Genomic DNA, 25,970 nt, shown 5'->3' with positions numbered 1-25,970 from the left:
TTTAAGAGATTTGTATGGCCATGTTAGTGATATGCAGAACATGTCACTGTAATGTTAACACTGTAATGCTAATACAGATAGTCCTCACTTACAACAGTTCACTTAGTGACCGTTTAAAGTTACAACAGTCCTGAAAAAAGTGACATGACCATTTTTCACACTTATGACCATTGCAGCATCCCCAGGGTCACATGACTTACATTTGGATGCTTGACAATTGACTCATATTTATGACGGTTTGCAGTGTCCTGAGGTCACGTGGTCACCTTTTGTGACCGCCTGACAAGCAAAGTCCATGGGGAAGCCAGGTTCACTTAACAACAGTGTTGCTAATTTAACAACTGTGGTGATTCACTTAACAACTGTGGCAAGAAAAGTCATAAAATGGGGCAAAACTCACTTAACAAATTTCTCACTTAGCAACATAAGCTTTGGGCTCAATTGTGGTCATAGGTTGAGGACTACCTGTACCAATATTCAAGAAACATTATGAACAAGAAGCAGGAAATAGTAGAATGTGGATAAATGGAAAGGCTATGTGTGCAGATGACTAACTAGGGGAAACTTAAAATGTTGGTGTGGTTTAACCACAGGGGGCTGAATTTGTGCAAAGGGAAAGGGGGCTGACGGAATGCGGAGAAAAGGGCATCAATGAGCAAAACCTATAAAGTGCAATGCAGATTCACCACCACCTATTGGCTGCTGAAAGTATTTATGGATGCGTGTATAAGGAATAGTTGGGAGGAGATTACAGCATGTGGGTTGGAAGTGTGAAATGTTTGTAGAGGTTTCTTTGCAGATGAGGCTGTTTTGCTGGTTGAGGATCTGAATTATTCACAGCAGACATTGAGCTAAGGATTGTGGATCTGAAAATTAATATATTGAAGTCTAAGGCAGTTTCAGAGAGGAGATTTGGAAAGTTATATATAAATGGCAGAAATGCTTCACTGATGATGAGGAAATACAGACATTTGAAGATACGAAATGCCTATTGTAAAATGGTAGGAAGTGTGTGGTTGCTACAAGGGATGCTCTCAAGAAAGGTGGAAAGGTCTGTGTATATAAGGAAGCGTTTCTAGGAAAGGGATAGTTGGCTAAATTAAATGCAGAAAGAACGGAGAGAGCAGAGGCAAAACCAGAAGCGTTAAAGGAATACAAAAGTGAATAATCCATACCAAGGAAGAAAAGGGAGGTGGGGAATTGGTGGAGCAGAGGTAATGGATGATCGTTTTCTTAGCTTTTTTATCAACTCTTCTATGGTGCAAAAAATACAGTTTATTTCTCTGGGCCTCTTGACAGCCGATTTCTCTGAATGCCAGGCTGTCAGGAACTGGCAGCTTTTGGATTTAACTTGGATTGAGCTGTGAGTTAGGATGGTTACAGTTTCCCAATTGCAACTATGGTTGAATCGGTCCCTGTGTTGCCACACGAGGGAGTTTTTATCAACACCAACTAGCAGTCAGAAAACTCCTTCCTCTCTAGGCAACCAGAGATGACAACTAAGATTTGACATGGAATGTCAATGGACTGAATTCTCCACAGAAGAGAAAGAAAATATTCCACTATCTTAAACAGTTCAAGAATGATATAATTTGTCTGCAAGAAACTCATATCAAATCAACTGATCAAAAATATTTGTTTAACCCCAAACTTGGTCAACATTTTGTGACCTCTGCTACGGAAAAGAAAAATGGTATAGTTGTATACTTAAGAAAAGACATTAAGGCTGAACTAATTGAAGCAGATCCCTTTGGAAGATATATCGCTAGACCTAATCTTAGAAGGGAAAAAGACATTACTTTTGGGAATTTATGCTCCTAATCAACAGCAAGACGGATTCTATAGAAATCTTCATGCTAAATTACTACAGTGGGACTATAAGTCTTGTATACTATTGGGTGACTGGAACGGTGATTGACACTAAAAGAGATAAGAAGACCTCTCGCCCAAATACTAAAATGCGAGCTAAGTTACCCAATCCTTTTTTTGACATGATGGACGACTTTGAATTGAGAGACATTTGGCGAGAAAGAAACGCAGAGAAATATGATTTCACCTTCTTTTCCGATAGACATCAATCCTTTTCGAGGATTGACTTTATATTAATCACTAATGATTTACTTTCTAGGGTGAAGAAGACAAAGATTGCGGCGAGGATCCTTTCGGATCATAACCCAGTTTGGATGGAATTGGGAAGGACAGTGCAGGCAAGAAGGTTTTGGAGGCTGAATGAAAACTTATTCAGATATGAAAAGCACATTAATGATTGTAAAAAATTGTTATCTGAATACTTTGTTTTGAATATGAATAAGGGTACACCTATGGAATTTGTATGGGATGCAAGCAAAGCATATATGAGAGGAGTACTGATGAATATAAACAAAATGCATAGACATAAACAAGGGCTAAAATGAAAAGAATTGGAAGAGGAAATTAAAGGGAAAGAGTTGGAGTTAACATTGAATCCAGGCGATACAAAGGTTAAGGAAGCAATTACCATATTAAAATCCCAATTTGATATGCTGATCTCTGACCAGGTGGCCACTAGTTTATTATATGCAAAACACAACACTTTTTGTAACGCAAATAAACCGGGCAGATGGTTAGCTTATCAGATTAGAAAAAAAGGAAAATTCAAAATGTAACCAAATTGATTTATAGAGGGAAGGAGGTGTTTCAACAGGAGGAGATTCAAAAGGCATTTCGGGAATTTTTTACAGAATTGTATAAAGGGGATAAAATTAAGGGTTTAGATATAGACAAATACTTAGATAAAGAGAAAATACCCCTAGTTAGAGAAGAGTACAGGCAAAAGTTGAACCAACCAATAACCTTGGGGGAAATTTTGCAGGTAATTAAGCAACTAAAGTTAGGGAAAGTGCCAGGCACAGATGGCTTGACAGCGGTTTACTATAAAAATTTACAGTTAGAAATGGTAGAACCTCTTAGAGAACTATTTAATAAAATTCAAACGGAAGGTAAAGTGCCCCCATCTTGGAAGACAGCGTTTATATCTTTGATACCCAAAGAAGATCAAGATACTACCCAACCAAAAAATTATAGACCTATCTCATTACTTAATGTAGATTATAAAATTTTTACTAAAATACTAGCAAATAGGTTAATGGTGGTTATTCAACAATTGATACATACCGACCAAACAGGTTTTATACAGGGGAGACAGATGAAGAGTAATGTTAGACTAATTATCAATGTATTAGAATATTTGGGAAAGAACAACCAAATTCCTGCTGCGTTCATATTTCTGGATGCTGAGAAGGCCTTTGATCGAGTTAACTGGCAATTTCTGTTGAAAATATTGCAAAAAATGCAGATAGGAGATAGCTTTTTACAGTCAATCAAAGCAATATACCAACAGCAAACAGCTCAAATCATCATCAACGGAAGTTTAACAGACCCTTTTCAAATCGGAAAAGGTACAAGACAGGGCTGTCCTTTGTCCCCACTATTGTTCATTATAACTTTGGAAATATTGTTGAATAAAATACGGGGCTTGGATGGTCTAAAAGGGATCAAGATTAGGCAGCAAGAATACAGAGTCCGCGCTTTTGCGGATGATTTGGTCATAATATTGGAACAACCGCAGGAATCTAGTATGGTTTTAATGAATACGATTAATCAATATGGTCAAGTGTCTGGTTTTAAAATAAATTTAGGAAAAACCAAAATACTAGCTATAAATATGAATACTAAACAAAAGGAAGAACTAGGAGGGATGCTAGGATGTGAGGTAGTCAAAAAAGTCAAATATCTTGGGGTTAATATTTTAGCCTCAAACGGGAAATTATATAAGCACAATTATGAACCACTTTGGCGGAGTATACAGACAGAGATGAAAAAATGGGAGAAATTGCACTTATCCTTGCTGGGTAGGATAGCGGCAGTGAAAATGAACATCTTGCCAAAAATTTTATTCCTTTTTCAAATGCTACCTATACTTTAAAAAGATGCGAATCTTTTAGAATGGCAGAAGGGTATCAACAAATTTGTATGGGCAGGAAAGAAGCCGAGGGTAAAGATGAAAATAATGCAAGATGTACGCGAGAGAGGATGCTTGAAATTACCTAACCTAAAATTATATTATGATGCAGTGGTGCTATCCGCAATTAGTGATTGGACCCATTTAACCAACGATAGAATACTGAATATCGAGGGACACGATCTGGTATATGGTTGGCATGCTTACTTGTTATTCAACAAAAAACTGGATAAGAATTTTAAAAGTCATATCTTAAGAAATGCTTTACTGCGGGTTTGGAAAAAATATCAATATAAACTAAATGACAAATTACCCATGTGGGCAATTCCTAGACATGCAATTGAAAATATGAATATAGCACAAAAGCAGGATAGAACCACCTACAGACAACTTCTCACTTTGGAAAGGGGGGTTTTACAACTAAAATCTTTAGAGGTATTGAAAGAGGAGAAGGTAGTTCAAACATGGTTCCAGTATGGCCAATTACAGGCCAGGTGGAAAATAGACCAAAAAACTGGTTTTATCCAAGTTGAGGATAATTTGTTTAAACAAATAAGAGATCAAAGTTTAATGCATATAAAGAGGATATATAATGTACTAATACAGATGGATTCGGAAACAGAATTAGTTAAAGATTGTATGATAAAATGGGCTCAAAATATTGAGGAACCAATAATGTTGGATACATGGGAAAGAATTTGGGTAAGAAATGTGAAATTTACACAAGCTCAAAATCTGAGAGAAAATTTTTACAAGATGTTCTATAGATGGCATTTAGATCCTAAAAAGTTGGCTTCTATGTATCCGAATGTACAGCCTAAATGTTGGAGGTGTGGTTCTCTCGATGCTACATATTATCATATATGGTGGACCTGCCAAAAGGTTAAGGCATTTTGGATAAAAATATGGTGGGTCATGCAAAATGTTTTTAAAAGAAGGATAAAGTTTAGTCCTCAGTTATTTTTACTAGGTATATGTACTGACTTTACAGTGGTAGAGACCAATTTGATTCTGCACCTGATAACTGCAGCAAGACTGTTGGTGGCGCAATATTGGAAGAAGGAAGACTTGCCTACAATCCAAGAATGGACATTGAAAGTAACAAACTTAGCTGAAATGGCTAAAATATCGGCATATCTCAAAGATCATTCAAATGAGAGATATAAACGAGACTGGAAAAAATGGATTGACTATATACAAAATAAATACGGGACTAAGAAATTCCAGTTAGCCTATGCTTAAGATCAGAAATGATTTAAACTGTTAAAAGTCAGTTCAGTAAGAAGAAGCTAAGGTCAATCTAGAATGTCATTAATTTCTTTATTTCTTTTTTCTCAATAGATTTTAGACTGTGTTAGTTAAAAATCCATACCGGGTACGGGTTCTGGGAAGTCGGGGGGGGGGGAAGGAGGAAGGGGGGTGGGGGGTGGAGGGAGGGAGGGGTACACACAACAAAAAAAAAATTGTACTTCAATGTCTTAATGATTGACAAATGATGACATATTTGTGTTTTTTTTTAAAGAAAAAATAAAAATAAAAAAGTTCTAAAAAAAAAAAAATTGCGCAGACTGATTATAAACTGCGGCACAATTCAGTAGCAAAAATGATCCATTGGAATTTGTGCAAAAATTTTAATATTAAAACAGCAACAAACTGGTGGGAACATCAGCCTGAAAAAGTCACCGAAAATCAGATGGTCAAGATCTTGTGGGATTTCCGTATACAAACCGACAAAATACTGGCGCATAATACACCAGACATCACCCTGGTTGAGAAAAGTACGGTTACAATCATAGACATCGCAATACCAGGTGATAGCAGGGTCAACGAGAAGGAATATGAAAAAATCATGAAATACCAGGACTTAAAAATCGAAATGCAACAATTATGGCACAAACCAGCAGTGGTAATTCCAGTGGTAATTGGCATACTGGGTGCTATTCCAAAAGCACTGGAATTACATTTAAAACAGTTAAAAATTGACAAAATCACTATCAGCCAAATGCAAAAAGCTGCACTGCTTGGATCTGCACGCATATTACGAAAATACATTACGATGTCCTAGGCCCCTGGGTGGGGCCCGACTAGTAATGAATGCGAAATCCGGTGAAACAACTGGCCGCTGTGATACAATGTTAAAATAATAATAATACTGGATGCAAATACAAAATGCAGACAATTAGTGGAAACCCAAATTTTCCTCATTGGGACTGATAGACAGTCAATTAGAAAGACTCGGGGAAGATTAGCTGCAATAAGGCTTTTATGTGCACCAAGATGGGAAAAGGCAGAATAAAAGGGAGAGATGGAGAAATGCCAAAATAGCTAAATTGACTTCTTTGGTTAGGGAAGGAGTCAGAGATACTTCTACCAAAGGCTGGAAACCCTTCATGGACTTTTCACTAAAAAGGTAGGAAAATGGTCATTAAGATGGGTTTTATATGGGAAGAAGAAGGGAACTGGGTCACATAATTTGAGAGGGCATCCAGACACGACCATTTCTCTCCATAACTGCTGCAAGGACAATCAAAAGTTAATTCTTTAAATCTTCCTTCCTTCCTTCCTTCCTTCCTTCCTTCCTTCCTTCCTTCCTTCCTTCCTTCCTCTTCCTTCCTTTTTGAATCTATAGTGTTCACTTTTTTTCTGTGTTTCTTATATTTTTATATCTTTTCCACTTTTCTATATTCTTTTTCTGTACTGTTTAACTTTGTAAACTACTAATTCTTTTTTTTAAAAAGGCAAGGAAATAATGAAGTCTGCTCCGGAGGGTGAGGCCAAGCCAAGGGACAGGGTGAGGGGTCAGGCACCAAAGCTCTTGCTTTCCAATACAGGCAGGGTGTTGGTGGGGGGGAGGCTGCCACTGTGGCAGAGGCCGCAGACAGACAAGGGGGAACTGATGATGTCACTTTATTTGGCAAGGCTTCCCTTCCTCCTGGGTAACTGTAGGAAGAGGTTTTAGGTGCAGAACTCACCACTTGATGAAGTGAACTCGCTTGTTTCCCTGCAGGACCACAAATCCAAACGGGGTGAAGGCCAGGAAAGCAGCATTTCCAGAGACGTCCTGAAACACACCAGCAACTGCTCACCGATGGTTGAAGGCAAACTCGGCCCCCCGTGGTGGAGCTGGCCAGAGGGCAGCCTCTTGGGTCACCAGGAGCTGGATGCCTGCGTTGAAGCTCCCGGAGCCTGGACATCATTTCCCTCCCCTTTGGGGAGGCAGCTGCCCAGAGCTTCCGGGAGCCATGACCCAAAGGCGCCTCTTGCATGCCCTGCCTGGAGGCATCACGGCCCTCTTCTTCAAGCCACCTGGGCTGCTTTATTTCTGGGTAGGGCCAGCATGTGTGTGCAGGTATACAGCCACATGTCGTCCCAGAAGAAAGGACTGACTGCAACCCTTCAAGGTAGAACAGACGGGGAGACCAAAGTCACACATGCAAACGTTGCTCTTCTGTAAGGTTACAGTAACAGAATCCCCCAAGCCTTGTTATGTGCCCCCCCCCTACCTGTTGAAATGCTTTCTCACATTCCCTTTCTGCCTTGGACCCAAATTTCTTTTCTCTGAGCATCACTTTGGCTGCTGCCCTTCCTCTGTTTCTCAAGGTTGCTTCTATTGCCCAACATGGGGCCCTTTTGTACCACCTGTGCTGGCAGAGGAAGCACACTACGGCCCTCCCTGGTCAAGGAATTCTGGCTGGTGGGGCCCACGAGAGCCTTTCCTGCCGTGGCTTTTGCCCTTTGGAGCTTTTGCCCCCCCACACACCCCTTCGGGGCAGATCTGCTCCCACCTCCTGACCTTCCATAAAGGCTTGGAAACCTGGCTTTCCCAGTTGGCCTGGGGCCTCCATGCGGGGAGTATCACGCTGGAGGTGGTTGGTGGACTAATGGTAGATCCCACCTCCCTCCCTATCCTTTTACCAGAATTTATAATGTCATTGTTACTGGGTGTGTGTGCGGGCGTGCATAGTTTTATTGCTTTTGACCTTGTAAGCTCACTTTGTGACAGATAGATTTAATAAAAAGTAAATAAATAAACTTTATCCTTGATTTGAAGCACAAACCACAAGGCAGCAGACTGAGAACTTGCCCTTGGTACTGCTGAGGGCTCTGCCATAGTTGGTCCCCTGCTAGCTGCTGGATGGAAGGCAAAGTAGGGAGAGAAGGTGAAAGAGAGAGAGAGGGGGAAAGAAAGAAAGAAAATTTAGCCCCCTCAGGGAGGGCCCGCAATTTGGGCGTCCTTCTGAATACACGGCTTAGTTTAGAAGGACACCTGACGGCCGTGACCATGGGGGCCTTTTACCAGGTTCGCCTGGTACGTCAGTTGCGCCCCTTCCTGGATCGGGATACTCTGTGCACAGTCACCCATGCCCTCGTCCTTTCTCGCCTGGACTACTGCAACGCTCTCTACATGGGGCTGCCCTTGAAGAGCTCCTGGAGGCTTCAGCTGGTCCAGAATGAACCCGCGTGGGTTATCATGGGGGTACCTAGGTGCTCCCATGTTACGCCCATTTTAGGTGGCCTGCACTGATTGCCGGTTGTCTTCCGGGTGCGATTCAAGGTACTAATTATGACCTTTAAAGCGCTCCATGGCTTAGGCCCAGGGTACCTGCGAGACCACCTACTGCCACCGGTAGCCTCCCAGCGTCCAGTGCGATCCCACAGAGTTGGCCTCCTCAGGGTGCTGTTGGCCAGACAATGTCGGCTAGCGACGCACAGTGGGAGAGCCTTCTCTCTGGCAGCGCCTTCCCTCTGGAATGAGCTGCCTCCGGAGCTTCGCATAATCCCCGACCTCCGGTCCTTCTGATACACCCTAAAAAGTTGGCTTTTCCAGCAAGCCGGTCTGGCCTGAACAAAATAAAATAAATGATTGATTTAATTGGTAATTTTAATCTAATTTTTAAAATGTTATTGTTAATATTAATTGGGTTTGTTTTTGGATACTCTATCTAATTTCCTTTTTAACTTTTGTAATATGTGGTTTTTTTAAATGTTGTACGCTACCCTGAATCCTTGGGAGAAGGGCGGCATATAAATCCAATAAACAAACAAACAAACAAACAGACAAAGAGCTGCCCAGCATCTTCGCAGTTGGATCCTGCCCAAGTCTGAGTTTCAAGTAATCAGTGCTCACCAGCCTTAAATTATGGTTGTGTTGCTTAAATTATATGTTTAAGTAAGTGGTTTGAAAATTGGAGCGAATGAAGACGATGCCAAAGACGGCAACACTTAAGGCCGAGAATGAGGCCTGATTGTAGTAGAAGGGTCTGCCCCTCATCATCCCTGCCCTCCATTTTGGGAAGGAAGGCTTTTGCCACACACACACACACACACACACCCAATCCCTTTCTCATCACAGAGCTCTTAACCTCGTATTTCATTCCTAAGGGAGGTCTGGCTTACTCCATGCAAGGGAACTGCCACTTGCCATGCAAAGCCCAGCAGGCAGGAATCGCACTGGGAGAGCCGGCCTCTACATGGGCCACACTCTGAGCAGGCGACATAGGGAGCTGCCTGAGGCGGGAGACGCCAGGGGGGTGGGGCACGCAAGGAAGCCTCACATCCCCAAGAGGCAGGTTGTCCTTCTTGACATTGACTTAAACATTAAAGACATGGCAAAAGTCGATCCAGCTGATCTGACAAATCTCTTTCGGCTGCAGATCCTTCGTAAACTGCTGTTGCTGCAGAATTTCCTTTCCAATGTTTTGATTTGCTGTTAGCATTTAAATGCAGCTGTGTCCATTTCGCTCTACTCATTTCTGACAAAGGGGCAGGTAGCAGTGCTGCTTCCAGACCCCAGCAGATTGCTGCCAATCAGCAATTTAAATCTGGCTCCACAGGGGAGCCCTACAAAACCTGTGAGAAAGCAGGGAAGGGTGAAGGTGTGCTGGGGGGGGAGGGCACACAGGACTCGGGAGACGGGTCAGGGGCTGCCTGTCTTCCACAGCTATTTAATAACCCTTTCGGGGGGGGATTGGGCCTCTCCCAGGAGGAGGATTTTGTGGCCTATGCCACGGCTGGCAAGGGCAGCCAGTGCTCCATTAATTGCTGCCCATGTGGGGTGTGAATGCCCAGGTCCTCGGTGCAGAAGGAGGAAGGCGGCTGCAGTCAGGGAGAGGATGTACCTTGCAGGGATGTGGATCCACTCCATACGTCTCCAAGGTCTGCGCTTTCCTGAGAAAGTTCAGCTCTGCCGTGGCGGGGGTCTGCCCACTGGAAGAGAAGAGGGGGGAAGGGCAGTCATCCCATGGCATCAGATGCTCTCAGTCCCGCCTGAGGAGGGCAGAGGGGCAGCAAGCACAGCCACCGCAGCCTGGTTGCCTTCAAACGCCACAGCTGCACAAGGGACTCTGCCATCCAGGGCCCAGGGAAGCAGCCCAGTGGCACTTCAGCAACTCTGTGGGGGCAGGAGGAGGCAGCTAGTTTTATGCCGATGCCAACTTTTCGCACCTAATTTAATATTATAGATGGCTTTCATTTTCCATTATTAATTGGTCCCGCTTTCCTAGCCCAGGCAGAGAGCTGTCAGGATGAAAGGCGACTTTAAATATTGTGACAAAATACTAATACAGTAAATAGCTAGAAGTGCTTAAATATGTGATTTCTTAAATGCCTCTTGAATCATGTGAAATGCAACCTTCTTGCACAGTAATATAACACAACAGATAACAACCCAGCAGGGAGGATGGGGGGGGAGACATCCCAATCCTCTCGCATCTGCTTGAGCAAACTGGGGGAGCAATTTTCCCCAGCAGGGAGGGGCCCGGAAGTCAGAAGGTCACCTGCCAAATGGGGTAAAACTTCAGAGGTCTTCAGGCCCACCTTGGCTGAATCGTTGCAAACTAATTCTTAAATTTTCAGTCCCAACTGCAATGGAATATTGGGATTATATGGGATTAAATTGCCATCTGGCTAAATTTGCACCTGTTGGTACTTCAAAGGGCCCATTTCCCCTGCACACAAGCCAGGTGTTCTTCTCAGCCGGCTTCTGCCCACCCCAGAGATGCTTCCACCCATTCACCAGTCTTGCCCTGTTCCGTGTTCTCCTTGCCCGGATCAAGCGATGCCCTGAAGTGATTCATAGAGGCCCTGCCTTTTATTAGTTAGAGGCTCTTCTGGCCAGATGTGTTACAAGGCTAAAGAAAGCCTTGGTTTTTAGCTGCTCCTTGTTCCAGGAAGGCCTAAAGTCAGGAGAAATAGCTGGGACTACTAAATCATGTTTGTTTTGGGAGGCATCTACCAGTCTGCCTTCCAGTCCTCTGAGGAGCCAAAAGGAAACGGGGCCACGTCTCTTGGGTGCCGCTTAAAGCCAACTATCCCTCTTGCTGGGAACAGCAGAATCCTCCATTTGCAGGGCAGCTTCACCCTTGTGGTCAAGTACCGGGCAATCAGGGTCTCATCTCTGCTCTGCCAAAGGAGGAAGGCCATCGTGAAAAGGGCAAAAGCCGAGATCAGGAAAGCTCTCCCTGAGCAGCTCCAGGCACACATTTCCCCTGCCTTTAATGACAGCCGTTGTTCTAACCTTTTCGGCACTGAATGATGGGAGCGTGTGTGCAGGGAAGGGCCAGAAATAGGAAAAGCAGTTCCCCGGTGCACATGTGCGCACTGGAAAACTGGTTTCCCGATTTCCGGCATGCATGTGTGCATGAAGACCAGCTGAGCAGTGCACATGTGCACGCTGGAAACTGGAAGCTCAGCTTCCCGCCACACACATGCATGCCAGGGAGCTGCTCTTCCTGTTTCCGGTTCTCCCACACGAGCAAAGACCAGCTGGAACTAGCTGGAACCCAGAAGAGCAACGGGTGATGGCTGGCGTGCCTGGAGAGATGGCTCTGTGTGCTACTTCCGGCACGTGTGCCATAGGTTCGCCATCACGGTTCTAAGGTCACCCATTCCCCCCCCCCCCCCCCAGCAGTGCTGAGCTGGACTGCTTGATTGCAGAGATCGCCACTCCCGACTCAGCACGGGACTTGCTGCAGGAGACTTCGGGAACCGCTTTTGCACAATCTAGGAGACCAATGAACACGCAGAGCAGCTACCAAGAGAGTCACCTGAGCTCAATTTTATGGATCTCAGCAATTTTCCTCTCCAATTTTTCAGAGTGTTTGGGGAAAAACTGGAACTTGGAACTGTATCCTTCTGGGTGTTTTCCAGGATCATAGTCACCAATTTCGGCTGCAGGAAAGAACAGAAATCACCTGTAATTATTGACTTTGGCAAATGTCAACAAAGGGGATCCTTGGTGGGGAACAACCCATTCAGGGCAGTTGTTTTAGAAATATCCCCTTCACCAAATACATTCACCGGGAAGCTGATTGACGGCAATGCTGGATGTTTATTTGCAGGATCCTTTTCAGCCCCCGAGGAATAGTCAGAAAAAGGCAAACATGCCTTCTTTTCCTCCAGGGAAGGAGGATGGGGGGAGCGATAGAAAAAATGGGTTGAGGTGCAAGTAGAAGCCGGCTGCAGAGCTCCTTCCACCCAACCGAGGAGGCAGCCCAGCTTAGCTCGGCTGCTGGGGGGCAGCTTGCAAGGAAGCCTTGGTGCACCCCATCCACCCTCCCAACGGTCTCTGCTGAAGTCCTCCCTACCTTGGAGGATGTAGGCGGCCAGCAGAGCAGCGTCAGAGGTCTTGCACAGGAGACGCCCGTGATACAGATCTCGTTTGATCTGCAAGAAGACGAGATACCTGTCAGGGGAACCAGAGCGAGAGGGATGAGTGCCTTCCTTCCTTCCTTTCCTTCCTTCCTTCCTTCCTTCCTTCCTTCCTTCACCTTCTGCAGAAGCCACTCGGGGCCTCCCTAAATCCTCTCTGGGCCTCTTCCGGTGGCCGGTCCTGGCCCAGCTTCTCCCTCCCAGATGGATGCGAAGAGGGCTCTGTTCCACAATGCTCGGGCAAGGAAGGCCATTTCTGATCCCTGTCAGGGAGCCAATCCGGAGGAGAGCTTTTCCATGCCTCATCCAGCCCTTTCACATGGACAGCCAAACGCTGCTCTTCGTAACCGCTGGGCTGGGAGAGTTGGGCTGAAGACAGCAGAAGACCACCCAAGTCATGATCCGAGGGGGGATAAGAAGCAGGGAGTGGGGACCCTGGAAGGGGCACATTATCTAGGGATGCCACCAAGGAATGGACTAGGTACAGCTAGATGACAGCTGCAAAAATGGAAGCTCCACTACTTCTGCATTTGACTCCCTCTCAGCAGCCCTGGAGAAGGCAGCCCTGCCTGAAACCCCCACAATATCTAGTGTAAAGGGGAGCTGGACCCCCCCAACCTGCTCCAAAGTTCTAATGGATCTCCTTTCTCCTTGTAGACAAGCCAGCAGGAGGCTCAGAAGCATATCCTGACCCTCCCTGGAAGGGGTTGATAGCAAGGCAGCCCTGCTGGAAGTAACACCCAGTTCCTTTTCCTTTTAGGCATCCTGGCTGTCATCTCTTCCTCCTTCCTCTCATTCTCCATGGAGGTTTCAGAGCAACAGGCAAAGCCAAACACCTCCAGTGCTCTCAGGCTGCCCACCCCCCCAGCAGCTTTCCCTACGGCCAGCCCAAAGTGGGACAAGCCCCCACCCGTCTTACCTGGTGATCTCCTCTTTCAGGGCAGCTGGGTCGGTGGGGTAGAACTTCACTCGGAAGCACATGGTGAATGGGGGCTGAGCTGCAGGAGAGAAAAAGATCTCAAATGAAATGGGCTGGGGGTCTACAGGAAGCCATCAGCCCCAGGGGAGCCTTCACCCTCCTGGGGCATCTCCGGTCTGGTTTAGCAAAAGTCAACTTCATCCAGAACAAAAAGAGGATTTGTGTCTTGGAAAGGGAAACATGAAAACTGCTCATCAAAAACTGGAGAATATCACATGAGAAGAGGAAGGAACAGACATGGGTCTTATTTGTAGCTCAGCTACAAATCCAGCTAGGATCCATTTGGAAAAGTCAGCACTTCTCTCAGTGGATCCCATCAAGTCAAGAACAATGAGAGAAACCAGATCCCTCTAGTTAAGCACAAGACCACTAACACACCACGTTCACAGAGGTTCAGAGGGCAGCATGGAAGCTTAGATTCCAGATGTGTGAGTGGGACATCCTTCATAACCAGCACAGACCCCCACCCCCACCTGCAGAGTAGAAGCAAGAAGGTGTCACATCTCCCGTTGTGTGATGCAGTACAGTGAAGTTTCCAAATCTTGCCACTGGCTGTGATCCTCTGAATGGGATGACCGAAATGGCCTCTAAATAGCAATAGCAGTTAGATTTATATACCGCTTCATAGGGCTTTCAGCCCTCTCTAAGCGGTTTACAGAGTCAGCATATTGCCCCCAACAATCCGGGTCCTCATTTTACCCACCTTGGAAGGATGGAAGGCTGAGTCAACCTTGAGCCGGTGAGATTTGAACAGCTGAACTGCAGAACTGCAGTCAGCTGAAGTAGCCTGCAGTGCTGCACTCTAACCACTGCGCCACCTCGGCTCTCCTGAGGAAATCTCCTGAGGAAGTTCTGATATGTGCCAGTCAATGCCTTCCATCAATGGAGTAGCCCATTTTGCTGCTAACCTCTTCAACAAGCTTAATAAAAAGCTCATCCTGGCCTGGTCAGTTGGCTCTCCTGTCTGTGAGCATCTCTCACTGAGTAAGGATGGTTAATTGGTCCATGTCCTCTCCACACTCCTTCAGCCAGCTGCCCTGGGAGCATACAAGGACTACTGGCTGTGCTGCTGTTGTCAGTCTGGCTACAGCTACTGGACATTTTTCCTGACTTGCTGCAACAACTGCATCGTTGTGGCTTATGAAGTATTGACCTGTACGTCCATGTGCTGCTGGCACTGGAGTAAGACCTCTGCTAGCCGCTACGGAGTTATCAGTGTTCTTTGTGGATCTGTGGCCATGCTTGAGTTCTCCTCTCTTTTGGGGAGAGTAAGAGTCTGGCAAGATTGATGTCAAGTGTGGCCCAAGAACAACGTAACACAATCCAGCCAAAGTTTATTTGCTTCCACTATATAGACAGAATCTTGCCAGACTAAAGCTAGAATACTCCAACCCTAATGAATATTCTCTGGGAGATTTTTAGGGAATCCTAATTCTCTTCCTCTGCCTCCTATCCAGCTCCGGGCTGCCTCTTGTCTCCCCACTCCCTTTCAGCATGTACTTCCTCCCCCTTTGGAAACTGCTGCTTCACTGTAGTCCATCCCACCCCCTCCCCAACCGGAGGCCCAGACCCCCACACATTGCCAAGGAAGAGGCATGCCAGCTCACTGAATAGAACACGAAGATAAATACTTACATCGCATTTGCTTCACAATAGACTTTGTGAATTCCAGCCAGTGCTGAAGTGAAGAAAAGAGAGAGATTCAACAGCTAGCAAAGAGAGGGTGGCTGCACTGTTTTTCTGCTTCCACCCCCCACAAAACCTGACTTCAGTTATAAAATTGTACTAGCTACAAAGCGGTTGGGGCTGAGCAGGAGCCGTGTAGAGTCTTGTGGTGATATTTGGGGCAGATTGTTTGGGATGTTTTTTCCCACACATGCCTATTTTGCCCCAGAAGCTCCGCATAGGACAGTCCCTTTCTCAGACCCCAAGGGGGTGTTTTTTTCTGGCCAGCCTGCAGCGTCCCAAGGCTGGGCCCTTTTGCAGATAATGCAGCTCCCAAATGGGTCCTGCCCAACTTCCTACCAATGGCACTCCGGGCTCCCTGCCGGGTCCCCTTGGAGCAGGTGCCCCAGGAGGGCAAGGCTGGCTCTGCGCTCACAGCCTCCGGATGAGATTCCCCTCTGCATGGAATGCAGCCATCTGGGTGGTGCAATTGGCCTCCTTGGGGACTTCTCCCTCCTCGTCTCGTTGGGCAGACAGTTCTACCCCAGCAGCCACTGCTGGGCCCAGAGTGGCAGGAGGGCCCCACAGCTCCCTTTGATTGGCTCTTTGGGGCCTTTCATAAACCTTTGAAATGGGGATTTCTTCAGAGGGGTTTGGAGGACAAAGCAGGGCCACGAGGGTTTCTGCTCTTTGACAGCTTCCCCATGTTAATTCTTCTCTACGGAGGCTGCCTTGCACCCGTTTCCTATCACGATGTTAAGGGCCCCCAAGAGCCTTGAATCGCACGGCTGCAAATCTCGTCAATACTGCAAGTGCTCTCCTGTGGAGGGTCTCCATTGGCAGCAGAGCTTCCATCACAAGCAGTTTCAGAGAGAGAGAAAGTCCACACACATACCCTTCTCTGCCCTTGGAGCATCGCTTAGCAGGCCTACCGAGCATCTGCCTTGGACAGAGATGTCGCAAAGGCTCTTAATTCCCCATTATTCCCACGCTGTCCCTCTTACTCTAAGACCAGACACTCCTCTTAATTTAGGAAGGTGCAGAATATCCTAAGGCCGTGGATCAGGTAAGGACCATTCCTGTTGACCGAGTCCCTGTCATCTAAGCTGGTCCTTCAGGTCTTCCCACAATGCACCCGCAGTTGCTGTAACTGAGCCAGCCCCCCCCCCCCTCAGATGCTTCCCCCCTTCTCTTTCCTTCTATTTTCCCAGCATTAGAGATTTCCCCAGAGGACTGGATCTTTGCGTGATGCATCCAGAGTAGAATTTATAAACTATCATTATTTTGTTCTATGATTTTATCTATATCCTACACTTTATTTACCTAATCATTTTTATAATTTTACTATTAATAGTCACCAGAATTTGTGTGTATGTTATGTATGTATATGGCTCTTGCCATGCTATATAGCTTTGGGGTAATTATGATAGCTCTCAGATGTCTGTTCCATCTTCACTCTTCTTACTTATTGGAGGAGCTGTGACTGTCCATTCAGGCAGCGCAATGTCTCCGCACCCACACCCAGGATGGAGGCAGGGCCTCCGGCCTTGTGGAAATCAGGAGGAAAAAACTGGGCAGGGCAGGGAGTTTGCCTCTATCCAGGAAGGGGCAATGAGGGACCCCCAGGGCACCTGATCAAAGCAGCTCCTGCCAGGGAAAGGCAGGCTCAGGCTCTGCCTGGCTCCCTTCTTTTGGCGCCCAGATCTTTAGCAGAAAAAAACAGGGAGGGGGATGTGCCCTGTGTCTATTGCTCTGGCTCCCAGAAGAACGGGGGGAGGGGGGGTTGTTTCAATTTTTCCAGTGCTTCAAAAAGCATTGAGAAGAGATAGAATTTCATTTAATTTGCAATTAAGTCAGATTAATTTAAAATATAGATGCACATATAACCATGCAATATCTACTCACTTGGGGCTCAGTGGTGCAGTGGTTAGAATGCAGTACCGCAGGCTACTTCAGCTGATTGCCCACTGACTGCAATTTGGCAGTTCGAATCTCACCTCTTTGCTGGCTTGGAGGCCGGACACAGGGAAGGAAGGGGCTCACCTGACCAAAAGCACCAAGCCAGGACTCACCCTCTGCTTGTCAGGGTCAACAAAGCGGATCCCAAAGTAATCCTTCTCCAGGAGGTTTAAGTGATGGCACAGCAGGTCGAAGAGGAACTGGCCTTTGGCATCTCTCTGCAAAAGAAGGGCCGGAGTCAGGCAGGGCAGCAGCCAGGAGCAGGAGGGATCTCCTGTTAGGGATCAGGGACCCAGGCAACGCAGCAGCCACAACAGCAGCAGACACAACTTTCCCAGAGGTGACACGCCTCCACCCACATGACATGGCAAGGCATCAGGGATGGGAGAGGGAGTCCAGAGATCCAGCCAGAGAGCCCCTCCCGAGGCAGATGCAGCCCTTCCCTCCTCCCATTCCAGAGGGTGGGGGTCTTCTAGCAAAGTAGATTCTCCACCAATCATGGCAGAAGCAACATTGGCCAGAAGCACCTCATGAATCATGAGAACCTCTGCAGAAACCAAAGGATGAGAAAGGCAACCGCTGGACTGATGTGTCCTCCCCCATTCCTCCCCTCCTCTTGACTCCCTCAACCTTTGGGACCATAATGACCCGGATGACTGAGACTCTCCACAGACGTGTCTGAAGTGAAGATTTCTGACCCACCGTTCTCTCTGGGAAGACTCTGAACCCTCCTGGGAGACTGGATGAGGCTCAAACCTGCCCCTGCTTTTTCCCCAGGGCAGAGTTGTCCCTGTCTTCCTGCACCTTCCCCTCCCGGCAAGTAGGCAACTCGCCTGGCCCAACTCAGCCCCAGAGCCTCCCTCCTGCAGGTCCTTGCCTCCCCAACAGCCGCTCTGAGGGGCTGAGACGGAGGGGCACTTGGGGGCCACTCAAATCACCCAAAACTGCTGCTAGGAGCAACCAGCAACAAGAAGCTTTTCAGTTACATTCAAATTCAAGATCACATGATTTGCGGCTGAGGATCTGCTAACATCTCCCCACATCGACGAAGGGTAATAAGAGCAACTGAATCCTGCAGACAGCCTCTCACTACCTCACCCTGGCTTAACAACTGCTCTAAAAACAGTAGAAAAATCAGATCTGGTCACATGGGTGCCTCAACTTGTGACTATTCTGAATTACAACTGAAATTCCAGTCCCAAGTGAGGTCGTACATTCAGGACTACCTGTACCTTTTTAGCATTCCCTGAAAGTCCCTGCCAGGCTCCAAAGCCAAAGATACACTGAGTTCCTTTTATGCCCCTCACCTACATTTTGCCAAACTGAAGCAGACTCCTTGCCCCATTAAACACAATCTCTGGGAACGATTAGGGAGGAGCTCTCTTCATCCTTTCTCTCCCACATGAACTATCTAAGCTGCTCTGTCTCTTGGTCCTCTGGAAGACAGCCCCTCCCTCCCGGGAATCCAGACTGCTTTCCACCACAATCTCTCTTCCTGCCTTGGGACTGAAAGCTGTAAACTTCCTCCCTGGGAATCAGCCACCCCTGGTTGTCAGTTGAAGAAAGATTAATGAGCCGACAAATGCTGCTAGGCCCCGTATGGCATTCACCACCCTCCAGCCTCTCTGGTTGGCTTCACTGCTGTGTAGCAGGAGGGATGGACAGGTCCCTCCTGCTTGCATTGGGACAATCCCACCATGAACCCTGCTGGGCAGCCGGCCAAGGGCACTTGATGAGCCAACCAGAGCTAGAAAAGAAAGGGAGGCAGACAGTGGCCCTGCTTCCGACTCTGCGGCTCTGGAGAACGGGGCCAGCCTCCCTCACCCCTCCCTCGAGAGCCCAGCTGCCCTCGCCTCCCCACCGCCCACAACAGCCTTGCTTGCAAACAGAAGTTTTGTGAGAAGGACCCCCACAGCCATGCCAAGAATATGGAGAACATGGAGGTTTCTTCTTTCTGAAATCTCCACATTGGGATGTCTGAAGAGCAGCTCTCAACTGAGACCCCGGATTCAGCTGAGAAGGGCAGGCAGAAGCCCCCTCATGGAAGGTGCAGCTCAGCCTTTGCAGAGTCTCCCCACAGCAGTTGGGGTCTCGCTCACTGGACCTCGCCCTCCCCAAGAGCCTGAAATACAGCGGCATCCTTCTCTCCACTTTTCCAGGACTCCTTTGTGAGCAGAAAATCTCTGGACTGCCCAATGGCTTAATCTGCATCCCCGCCCTCCTCCTCCTCCTCCTCCTCCTCCTCCTCCCGGAGCCAGGATCCACGGAAACTCCTGGGCTTCAGGGCAGAAACAGGTGGCTGGGGGGCTTTTCCCTTTAGTTTAAGTAAAGGTCCTGGGTAGGGGGACCGGAGGCTGCCAAACTGCTCCTCAGACCTGGCTGAGAGGCTCGTTTCAGCTCAGAGTGGCAAGTGGGGCAGGCCCAGAGCCGGGACCTCCATGGGAATCATTTACAAACCAGCGGTGGGGAAGAAAGCCATGGCCAATATCGAAACCACTGGGAAGATCAAAACATTAATGAATTTCAGTGCAGACAAATGCAAATAAATGCTGCTCTAGGATCGTAATAAAGCTTAGCTTTGATTTGACCTGATTTGACCTGATCTGAAATGCCAGGGCTTTTGGGCATCTAGAATTAGAGATTGTCAGCAAAAGATCTGTCTCAATACAGGTCCAGAAATCTAGCAGAATCTGAAGGCAGCCACAGCAGCAGAAAGTGAATGCCAAACAAGTCCCATTATGGCTGCCACCCCTCCCCACAATCAAGAAAGGGGGGGTGTTCCTGGGAGGCACAGAGAAGGCAGAAGAGATGGTGGGGAAGAATAACCATCCTCAAAGGAAATGGACAATGGAGGAAGTGTATTTTCTGCTGCTCCAAAAACAGGCTTCAAAGGAAAGGATCCAGATTTTAAAAGGCAAACGAAAGACTAGGACAGAATTGTTTTGTTTACTATTAACTAAAAATCGGGGGGGAAACAACCATCAAGATCATTCTGAGTGGTTCCTAGGAAAACAAAAACAAAAAATCCTAAAACAACGATAGCAAATAATTAGGTGCTTCTGTTTGTGACAGCAAACCATTAAACACAAAGAGGCTTTAGGGGGGCTCCCCCAAGGCAGACCCTCTGCAGTTTTTCAAAGGCAGAGGGAGCTCCCTAGAAGGGGGCCTAACCCCCCTCCCAAGGAGAGGGTCCCCAGCACAGGCCAAGCAGAGACCAGTGGGAACCTGAAGGTCCTGGGAGGCCTGTAGAGGCTGGGACTGGACTTGGAAAGCTTTGGGTGGCCAAAGTCCTCCCCAGAGAAGCAAAGTCCCCTGTGTGTGTCATGGCTCTCGCTCACCCCTTGGTGGGCAGCTCCACTTTATAGCAGTTCCAGTTTCTAAGTCTGCTTCAAAGGAGGGTTATTCATTTTGATTACATTTATTTGGCTGCCTGTCTCACGAAAAGCGATTCTGGGCAGTGTGGAACAATCCAGTAAAACGATAACAATATAAAACAGTCATTATCTAACCCCCTTATGTAATAATTATTAGAAAACATTACATACTAAAAAGCACAATTAAACAAAGAAAATCATAGCTGGAGGAATATTAATAATAAGAGAGCTGCCTCCCTACTCCAGTCCAGAGTCAAAGTGGGAAAGGCCTGAACCTGCCTTGAGACAGCCTCTGACTGCAAAGAGAGTCCACCATCCTATCCTGTCCTAAGCTGGGAAAACCATCTGCTGGCTTTGGCCTTTACCTGCTGGTCAAGCAGAAAGCACCTGCCCAGGAGAAGGAGCCCTCAAGCCCTAGACTTGCAGTGGGTAAAACCCATTGAATACTGACATAGGAACCAACCAAGCGCCACATATTTTTATACAAGTAGAATTCCGCCTTCACAGAATATCAGAGCTGGAAGGGACCTTGGAGGTCTTCTGTTCCAACCCCCTGCTCAAGCAGGAGACCTCAGACCATTTTAGACAAAAGGCTGTCCAGCCCCTTCTTGAAAATTCCCCACAACTTCTGGAAGCTGCCCCACTGATTGATTGTTTTCACTGTCATAAATTTCTCCTTAGTTCTAGCTTGGATCTCACTAAGGTTCAGTTTTAACTCGACTCCTTTAGTCCTCCACAGCCTTCAGATACTTGGTTAGAGGATTTACCTGATTTCTGCCCAATTGTGGAGTACACAACTGGGTACCATCCGTGTACTGATGATGTATCACCCTGAACCTACAGACACTATCATTTCTCTCCATGGTTTCATATAAATGTTAAAGAGCCGAGGACTGTGATGGCGAACCTATGACACACATGCTGGAAGTGGCATGCAAAGCCATCTCTCCGGACACATGAGCCGTCGCCTGTTGCTCTTCCAGGTTCTGGTCTTCGTGCGCACAGGAGCACCGGAAACCAGAAGAGCAGCCGTCCGGTGTGCATGTGTCTGCTGGAAACTGGAAGATCATCTTCCCAGCACACACATGCACACCGGACGACTGCCCTTCTGGTTTCTGGAACATGTATGCCTGTGCATCTGTTTTGGCCCTCAGTGCTGAAAAGGTTTGCCAACACTGGCCTAGGAGAAAGAATGGGGCAGTCCACCTATTGACGTCCTAAGACAGTCCCACCAATTCCAATCCACGCAGGCAGCCCTAAAGCCCATGGAGAAGAGGACTGGATGCTGCTGAGAGGCATCAGAGGGCCTCAAAGGCTGCCCTTCCCCCATTCAGTGCCCATTGCAGTTTCCTAGGAGGGGCAATTTCTGTCCCATTCCCAGGCTTGAACTTTGACCTGAAGGGGCCTGGTGCCCCAAACAAGAGTGCTGGGGACCAATCATATCCACAGCCCTTTTATCATCTCTGTCCAGAGATCCCAGATTCTCAGCCTGTTCACTGACAAAATCTCCAACTGCCTCCTGGAAACCAACCGGATCCATTAATCACAAGGGTGGAGCATCCTAATTGGCCCTGGCAGGTAGAGGTGACAACCTGAAGACAGCAAAGAACTTAATGTTCAATCAGATAAGCCACCAAGTGAAGGTGAGATGGGATCCATGACCGCCTGAATGAGTGGGGCAGGTGAGGCAGAGCCAAGGTCCCCACAGAGGTCTTGCATTTCTGAGCTTGCCCAGAGCCTTTTCCCCTGGAGACGCTGACGCCCTCTGGCATGAAAGCCTGGGAGGCTCTAACAACCTCAGGACCCAGGAAGAATCCCTGCTGCAGAAGGGAAGAACAGAGCCTGGGATTGTCTCGCTTTCCTTTTTCATAGAGACTGAATAAAATGTTGCTTGAGGCCTTCATTGGCAAGGGGAATTGCATTAATATTTTTGAGTACAACTGAACTCTGTAAAAATGAAAGCATGAAATAACGAGGTGCTGGTTGGTGTCTCTGTGGAATGTCATGCCCTTCCGCCAACCAAGACAGCAGGGGGAGGAATCTCCTCGTGTGGAAGCCGCTCTCCCTGCCTCCCACCCAGGTCTGCCAGACCCACCTCCTGACCCAACGGTGGCAACCTTGCCAGGCATTCAGCTCCCCACTGAGCCCCAAAGAGAGCCAGGTGGGCTGAGAGCAAAGCCAGCTTTGCAGAGATTTCAGCAGCTGATGGGAGCCCTGCCAGATCCAGAAGGCCTTAAACAGGGGAGGGGGAGGTCTCCAAAACTGCAACCTCGTGTCTTGTCTGCCTTTTAAATACTCTCAGGACATCCCACAATATTTGCAGCTCCAAAGTTAACAAGCCAAGCCAAGCCTTGATTTCTAGGGAATTCAAACCAATAATGCTGGGTTTCCCCTTCTGTTGTGCATATGAGCAGCTCCTGCTTAATCCAAGTGAGTCTCTAAGAGCAACGATAGTAACTTAAAAGAAAAAGGTTATGAGAAAAAGAAAAACCAATCTGAAAAGCTGAGACTAAAAGTTCTCTGTCATTTGTAGGTAATGGGCCCACCTTGTGTGTTTGTGTGGTTTTTAATTTCATTCCACACCCAATCAGCAATCCAAAGGAAAAGGGGATGAGGCTGCTTCTTGACTGTAATCACAGGCTGAAGTCTCACCCAACACCTGCAGGGCGGATCTGCTTTAGCCTCTGCTGAAAGTGACATTTTAATCTCCTCCATTAGGGAATCTTCAGCCACATATTTATATACTCCTTCTGGAAGAGGATTTATGGAGGAGAAATACACCTTCCTTAAGTCCTGAGTTAGACTCAGCTCTTTAAAACTGAACTCGGGCCCTGGTGGTTAGGAGTTGACTCTGCAACCATCACCTGCAGCTAAACCAGCAGTGCAGAAGCCAAAATTCCCCTCTTCTCCTACACTTCTGGGCAAACCTCACTTGGGCAAAAGCCCAACCTGTCACTCTCTGCTTGCATCCTCCTTAAAAGTGAGCAACTGAAGCCCAGTGAAGTAGGACTAGTATCAACAGGCAGCACGGGATATCTTAATAACAAACGAGCGATGGAAGAATGCAATCTAAAAAGGTTAGAGGGAGGGAAGGGGAAGAGGAAGGGAAGAAGACATTCCAGCCAGCTGAAGCCACTGGAGAGGATCTGTCTTCTGTGCTTCCACCCAGGCCTCTGCAAGGGGAACCATCTGTTTTCTCCTCTTCACATCAAACATGCCTTAACGAGCCACAATTAAGAACAAGTATGAGACATGCTTGTGTCAGAACAAACCACTTAACACCATTCAAATATTCACAATGAACTGAACACACAGGAATTCTCCACCATGCATTTTTGAAAGAAAAGAGCCCTCAACACACACACAACTGCAGCCCCCCCCCTCATGGCCAGAGTTGCTGAGGGGCTTTGGGGGACGTAGCAGCACCCATCAAGCTCAGCTCTATGAAAAGCGGGAGTGGGAAGCATCTGCTCTGCTCCCCGCCTGGGCGCTGAAGCTCTTTATGACAAAGGCGGCTTTCCTTCTGGACCCCCACTCTTGCTTACTGAAAGCTCCTTGTCAACCAGGCAGCAAGGAGAATTCTTCAGCAGGCTAGTCCCTGGGAGGGTCCCACCACCCAGCTGCCCACGAAGCTCTTCCCTTCTGGCAACTGGCAGCTATAATCAGCTCCTCCCCTCATCCCTCAGCTTCAGTTCTCCCATGAGGAAAAGACAAGATAATAGCACCAAAGATGAAGTCCCAAGAGAATAAAATATCTGGCAACAAAGGGAAGCCTTACCTGCAACAAGGATGCAGCAGTGACACAAACACAAGCCTGGGGGGAGAGCAGCACGGACGCGCACGCGCACACGCACACACATGCACACACACACGATACTGTTGCTGAAACCTCAGAAAAGGTCTGGCTGCTTCCCCTGGAGCCCGTTGGGTGAGGGTCCGAAGCACTCCCCCCCTGCAGCTCCACGCAGGGCTTCTCCTGGACAGAGGAGGCCTTGATGTTGAGTTGGTTAAACGAAATGCAATGAGATAAGCTGCCGACACAAGAACCTTTCTAAAAGCTGGGTGGTTCCATAAAAGACAAAATGCCTGCAGACCTCTCCTCCTCTTCCTCCTCCTCCTCCTCCTCCTCCTCGTCACACTGTCTAAGGAAGCCACCATGGCTGGCAGCCTCCGCAACCAAGTAGGTTGATGAAATTGTGAGCTGCCTTTTGTGCAGAGTTTGGTGATCTCCCCATCCTAACCACCAGGGCAATTGAAATACCCACCCAGGCTGAGTCCTTCGGAGTCTCTGCACGGATTTAAAACTGTCACTGAAACCCTCTTTAAGCTGTTCTTTGTCTGGCAAAGGGAAGCTCAGTTATGCGGCTACGGGCACTTCTGTGGCTGAGTGCCATTCGCCCGCCCAGGAATTGACCCTCTCAAGCCTGACTCTGAGCAGAGCCTGCTTTCCTCTCTGCTCTCCTAGAACCCCCAAACCCTCCTTCTGGCTGCTCAGGTCCATCCAGGAAAGGGCCGGTTTAACATTTTTTCCCCTTGAGGTGAGCAGTTAAAATGCTCCTCTATTCTGAATGGTTTTCCCCACATTGCTCCTCACCCTAATCAGGCTGGAGGTTTCACCTTCCCAGTCAATGGTGTCCCTGCCAGATCCTTCACCACAGTGGTGGGTTTCAAAAAATTTTGGAACCTCTTCTGTAGGTGTGGCCTGCTTTCCGGGTCCACTGGTAGAACCTCTTCTAACCGGTTCAGTAGATTTGACGAACCGGTTCTACCGAACTGGTGCGAACTGGTAGGAACCCACCTCTGCTTCACCAGCTCCAGATGATGGAGGAAGGGAGGGAGGGAGGGAGGGAGGGAGGGAGGGAGGAAGGAAGGAAGGAAGGAAGGAAGGAAGGAAGGAAGGAAGGAAGGAAGGAAGGAAGGAAGGAAGGAAGGAAGGAAGGAAGGAGCTCCATTCTGTGGTGCTAAACCCATTCTTTTCAAAAGAGCCCAACATGGTGAAAGGGGGAGGGAGTTAACAGTCCAATAATCTGTGGACACAGGGAAGAAATTCTCACCTCAAATCACTTCCTTCAATCCTTTGTGAATGTTCCAGAATGTGCATTTTTAGCAAGAATCCTTGAGATATGATAGGCAGGAAAGGACAGGGAGAAAGGAACAAATAGGTAATGGGCGATGCTGAAAGGGCAAAACTTCTCAACTTCAATTTTATGTCTTTCTTGTAGGGAAACGGAGCCCCCACCCCACCCACGAAGGTCTTTATTCACCCCTGGGGGAAGGAGGGATCTCAGCTCAGGACAAATCAACCAAGGAAAAAAGAACTTAGCTAATTGAAAGCAATTTAAGT

General features: G+C 47.5%; 1 protein-coding gene across 5 annotated transcripts in view; it reads right to left on the bottom strand.

The window, feature by feature from the left end:
* The window catches only part of FRMD5 (FERM domain containing 5), an 88,601-nt gene that overhangs the window by 13,122 nt on the left and 49,509 nt on the right, over positions 1–25,970 (bottom strand). For 4 of the 5 annotated variants that reach the window (XM_087704409.1, XM_087704407.1, XM_087704408.1 and 1 more), the window contains exons 2-8: positions 17,366–17,470; positions 15,264–15,306; positions 13,569–13,647; positions 12,586–12,683; positions 12,046–12,169; positions 10,120–10,207; positions 6,973–7,061 (exon numbers count right to left, since the gene is read on the bottom strand). In XM_087704409.1, coding sequence (XP_087560535.1) covers positions 6,973–7,061; positions 10,120–10,207; positions 12,046–12,169; positions 12,586–12,683; positions 13,569–13,647; positions 15,264–15,306; positions 17,366–17,470 — 626 coding nt within the window. The other variant, XM_087704411.1, reaches the window with a different exon arrangement.

The sequence above is a fragment of the Thamnophis sirtalis genome, unplaced genomic scaffold (genome assembly GCF_051295495.1).
Source record: "Thamnophis sirtalis isolate CommonGarterSnake01/CBP01778 unplaced genomic scaffold, rThaSir2_p1.2 scaffold_2, whole genome shotgun sequence".
Classification (NCBI taxonomy): Eukaryota; Metazoa; Chordata; class Lepidosauria; order Squamata; family Natricidae; genus Thamnophis; species Thamnophis sirtalis.
Note: the sequence above shows the minus strand (reverse complement) of the source record. Positions and strands in the feature narration are given on the sequence as shown.